The sequence below is a fragment of the Cyprinodon variegatus genome, unplaced genomic scaffold (genome assembly GCF_000732505.1).
Source record: "Cyprinodon variegatus isolate N-32 unplaced genomic scaffold, C_variegatus-1.0 Scaffold1724, whole genome shotgun sequence".
In the NCBI taxonomy this organism is placed as follows: domain Eukaryota; kingdom Metazoa; phylum Chordata; class Actinopteri; order Cyprinodontiformes; family Cyprinodontidae; genus Cyprinodon; species Cyprinodon variegatus.
Window position 1 is genome coordinate 46547 of NW_015152177.1, and position 5040 is coordinate 51586.

At 38.7% G+C, this 5040-nt stretch overlaps 1 protein-coding gene across 1 annotated transcript in view; it reads right to left on the reverse strand.

Moving 5' to 3' along the window:
• The window catches only part of LOC107104402 (metal transporter CNNM2-like), a 53351-nt gene that overhangs the window by 12593 nt on the left and 35718 nt on the right, over positions 1-5040 (reverse strand). The window contains exon 4 of the mRNA XM_015404396.1: positions 3543-3712. Coding sequence (XP_015259882.1) covers positions 3543-3712 — 170 coding nt within the window. The remainder of the gene's footprint in view (positions 1-3542; positions 3713-5040) is intronic.

The following is a 5040-nucleotide window of genomic DNA, read 5'->3' on the forward strand; positions in this document are numbered from 1 at the left end:
AACTCTGGTAATTGACAGCTCCATGCTCAGATATGTGGCATTAGAGACACCAGAGACCACAGTCAAATTTTTTGGGGGGGCCACAAGAACAAGCGACATCAAAACCTACCTGAAACTGCTGGCTTAGGATAAGGTTAAATACATTAAGACTGTTATTCACGCTGGCAGTAATGACACCCGGTTACGCCGATCAGAGGTCACTACAATAAGTGTTGCTTAGTTGTGTAAGTTTGCCATAACAATGTCGGACTCTGTCATTTTTTCTGGTCCCCTCCCTGATCTGACGAGTGATGACATGTTTAGCTGCATGTCGTCATTCATTCGCTGGTTGTCTAGATGGTGTCCTGAAAACAATGTGGGCTACATTAATAATTAGCAATCTTTTTGGGTAAAACCTGGTCTGATCAGAGATGGCATCCATCCCATTTTGCATGATGCAGCTCTTCTTTCTAGGAATCTTGCCAAATGTATTAGTCCTCCCAAACCATGACAACCCGGGGTGCAGACCAGGAAGCAAAGTCATAGTTTAATACACCTCTCTCCAGCTTCTCTGCTGTTACCCACTTATTACTCCATCCATCCAGTGTCTTGCCCTCAACCAAAATCTAATAAAGTAGAAAAGAATCGCTAAGGAGTAAATAATCATAGTCTAATTAAAATCCAATTGGGGGAAAAGTTAAAATGATTAAATGTGGTTTATTTAACATAAGATCTCTTTCCTTAAAAAGTGTGCTAGTTAATGACTTGATTTGTGATAATCACATTGATTTAGGATGCCTTACAGAAACTTGGCTGCAGCAAGAGGATTATGTGAGCATAAATGAGGCAATTCGCTCCAGTTATATAAATATACACATACTCTGAAATTTTGGGCGAGGAAGAGGAGTAGCCACAATCTTTCAGTCTGAATTACTGATAACTCCAAATTCAGTAAATAATTACAACACTTTTGAACATTTAACCCTTAGATTCCTTTATTCAAACTGCAAAGCCACAAAGCCCGTTATTTTTGTAACTTTGTATCGTCCACCAGGTCCTTACTCTGAACTTTTAAATTAGTTTTCAGAGTTCCTGTCTGATTTGGTGTCGAATACTGACAGAATCATCATTCATGCTGAAATTGAAGGTGATATCTTAAGTGCAGCCTAATAGCGTCATTACATCCACCCGCTCAAAGAACATCACCACCAGGGCCAACCAATGTCCGTTGATGAATGGGGAGGTTCAGAAATTGTTAAAAGCATGGAACTGACCCTTCAAGTCTGGTGATAAAGAGGCACTGAGAACAGCACTTGCCAACTTGAACTGTGCCATTAGATCAGTGAAGCAGAACCACAGCCTTAAGATCCAGGATGTCTTCCATGATGCCAGCAACACCAGGAGAATGTGGCAAGGCATATGGGCGATCACAGACTACAACACACCCTTCCCCCTGGTCAGTGCAACTGATGCTGAATTCCTATATGAACTAAACAACTTCTCTGAAAGGTCTGAGGCACTAAACAGCACTCCAGCAGTGAAAGCCATTCCACATCAGGAAGAGGAGGCACTCTGCCTTGACACAGCTTATGTTTGAAAGAGTCTACAGTAAGTAGAGTCAACCTAAGAAAGACCCCAAGGCACCGATAACATACCTGGGCGAGTGTACAAAAGGTGTGCAGACATTTTTTAACACCTCGCTGGACCAATCCATAGTGCCAGCATGCTTTAAGTCTGCCACCATCAGAGTGGTGAGAACAGCAGAGAGGATCATCTGAGCTTCTCTTCCCTCCATAAAAGACATTTCATCCCAGCGCTGTGTGTCTCGAGCCCATAACATCCACAATGACCCCTCACACCCCCACCATGGACTGTTCTCTCTACTGCCCTCTGGGAAGAGGCTTCACAGCATTCAATGCAACTCCAGCAGCACCTGCAACAGTTTCTTCCCAACCATCATCAGACTGATGAATTGCTAAAAAAAAAAAAACAACACTAAATCATGTCACAGACTCTGCATCACACTGATAACACCAAACCAAAAAACTGCATACTTGCACCATCTATATTATGGACTAAACGACTCTATCAATGCATTTTTTGCACCATGTTTTTTTCTCCTACTGTTTACATTTGATCACTGCTGCACTTTATGGAATAGAAATGTTCACTAACTGTCTGGAAAGCTGTACTAAATTAAATTTAGTTTTGTATACAACCTGTGTGTACAAAATGAGAATAAAAGTTGCCTAAGTCTCTAAGTCTATTCAAAATGTGAATAGTCCCACACATTTTCATCTTCATACTTTGGACCTTGTGCTGACATATGACATAGAATGTGACGAAATAAAAGTATTTTCTCACAACCCTGTCCTCTTTGTCCACTTTTTAATTACCTTTAGAATTACTTTAACAAAGTTCTCCTCCCCCAAAAGAAGATTTAACTTTAGCAGATCATTTTCAGATAACGCAGTTATAAATTTGAAATAATCTGTTTCACTTTCTCTCTCCTTTGTGTCGCTGAGCAGTGCTGCAGAGGGCATATGTTTAGTTTATTCCCTTTCAAAGGTTGATGGTGTGGTTGATGGGGTTGCTAGCTATCGGCATACTGCCTCAGACAACATAGCCACTTTGAAAAAGAAAAGCTTAAAAAATAGAAAGCTGGCTCCCTGATTAAATGCTGTGCACTCTAAAGCAAAATGCTAGAAACCGGAGAGAAATTCAAGCTCCATAGGCCTAAGGGAATCCTACCTAGTCTGGAAAAATAGTTTACTGTCGCAAAAGACGACCCTTCATTAAGCAAGAGTAGCATATTTCTCCTCATTGATAGAGGAGAATAGAAATAATCCTAGAATTCTTTTTAATACAGTTGCCAAACTCACCCAGAGCCATAGCTCTGTTGAACTGTTCCTCCCACCTGCTCTAAGCAGTGATCATTTTTATGGGATTTTTCATAAATAAGTCTGATTCTATTAAAATAAGATCATAAGCATCCCTCTAACATCCCTCTCCCTATACCAGGGAGTTTTTCCTCTCCACTGTCGCTATGCTTGGTGTGAGGGATTGCCTTTGACTCAATGAGTCAATGCAATCAACTGGTTTTCCTTAGATAGAAAACTTTGAACCAATCTGACTGTATGACCTAGTTGAATTGTCTCTGTATAGTGTCTTGAGATGACATGAGTTGTTAATTGGTGGTATATAAATAAATATACAGAATTTGTGTCGGTGAAAATAGTGAACAAGCTCCTGCACTGCAGCTCCTTTAGTCCAATGACTATTCTGTAGAAAAACATTATGATTGAGGAAAACAATGGCTTGTGGTGCTGGCAGCAACATATTTCATGTGCTTATGCAGTGTAGTGTTCTTTGTGCAGCTGGGACAGTAACATTATGTTTCTCTGAATTCAACCATTTTTTCAAAAATAAATTTTAGATTTTTTTTCTAGCTTCCATTCACTTCTCTACTAAAAGTCTAACACAAGTTAGTGGTAAATATGTTGCCTAAATAATTCTCTGATATGCATTTTTTTTTCTCTTTGTGCCCCAACGTGTGTGCACACCTGCAGGATGAGGATGAAATAATCCACAGGCTTGTTCCTGTGGAAGAGGTAGTGCTCCACTGCCCGCTTATTATTCTCATCATATTTCAGCTCCTGGATGACGTTCGGGTGCTTCAGTAACCGCAGCAGGATCTTTTCTGACATCTGCACTGGAGAGAACGGCTCCACCTCTGATGGACCAAACAGATGATATAGGGGTTAAAATTACCTCGCATTTTATGGATTGAAATTCTAAAAGTTGACCTCTAATTAAAAAAAAAACAAAAAAAAAAAAACACATTTAAGCATAAATAATTTCTACATTTTTTGATTTCCATAACCAGAAACATTAAAATTGGATCTGAGCATCTTTGCAGTGGAAAGCAATTGTCTTCTTGAAAACATACTAATGTTTTAAAACCAGTGTCTAGAAGGAAGAAATGAAAAGTCAATGTTACAATTCTACATCCTCCAATAGAACTTATCTTAATTTTACATTGGAAAGCTGGAATATCTGAATGGCTTATTACATGTTAGCTGATATCATGTCAATGCCAAGCTGCACTGATGCTGTTGTTTATGCAAAGGAAGAAAAAATAGAACATGCTTTTCAAATGTCTTACATTTTTGTTTAAAGGAATTTTTTTTTGTAATTATGACAGACAGAAGAAGACTGCAGTACACAGGCAACACTGGGCCCTCTGACCACCACAGTAGGAAATAGAGGTAAAGTGTCTCAGTCAAGATAGACAAGCAAGGTGTTGAACTGGCAATCCTCTATTTGCAGGACAGACTCTTGCATCCTATGACACGGTGTGATCATGATATTTATTTATTTTGTCCTCAGAATCTAACTTTTAGACTGATTTGCAGAATGCATAAAAAGAATCTGTTCAACAAATAATAATCTGACACATAATAGTTTTGTCAAGCATTGTGAAAAAGCACTGGGTAATAGTTTCAAAGGTCAGTTTTTTACACCAAATGTTTAGGAGGGGTCTCCTAATCAGCAGTTTTTCTGACATTCTAAAGGTCCCCCAAATTTATTTCTACTTCTAAAGTTTGCTTTTGCTGATTTTTACCAGCTTTTTATTCCAGCCCTTCTATCTAACTGGGCCAGAATATTATGCCTAATGTGCTTAAAATACTAGAATGACTGATATAAGAATTGCCTGTCCTAAAGGTCTAGTTATAACAGATGAATTTTCAAAAAGAGCAGCATCGTTCTCTGTTGGCTCATATAGTGTTTTAGGCAATACTTATTTTATTTAAGATCCAATCAGTTTAGAGCTGATTAGTGCCAGACTTTCAGAACATTTCCATACATTTTTATGAAAATCTGTTTTGCTACATAAAGTTAGCAAAAAGATCTGGAAAAAAAAAAAAAAAAAAATGAGAAACATGCAAATGTTTTGTTAATGAAGACCACAGAAAACCTGGCGGCAGTTCAGATTCATAAACTAAATCACAGAGGGATAATTCAGTGGAATAACGGTCCACAGCAAACCAGGAAGTGGAC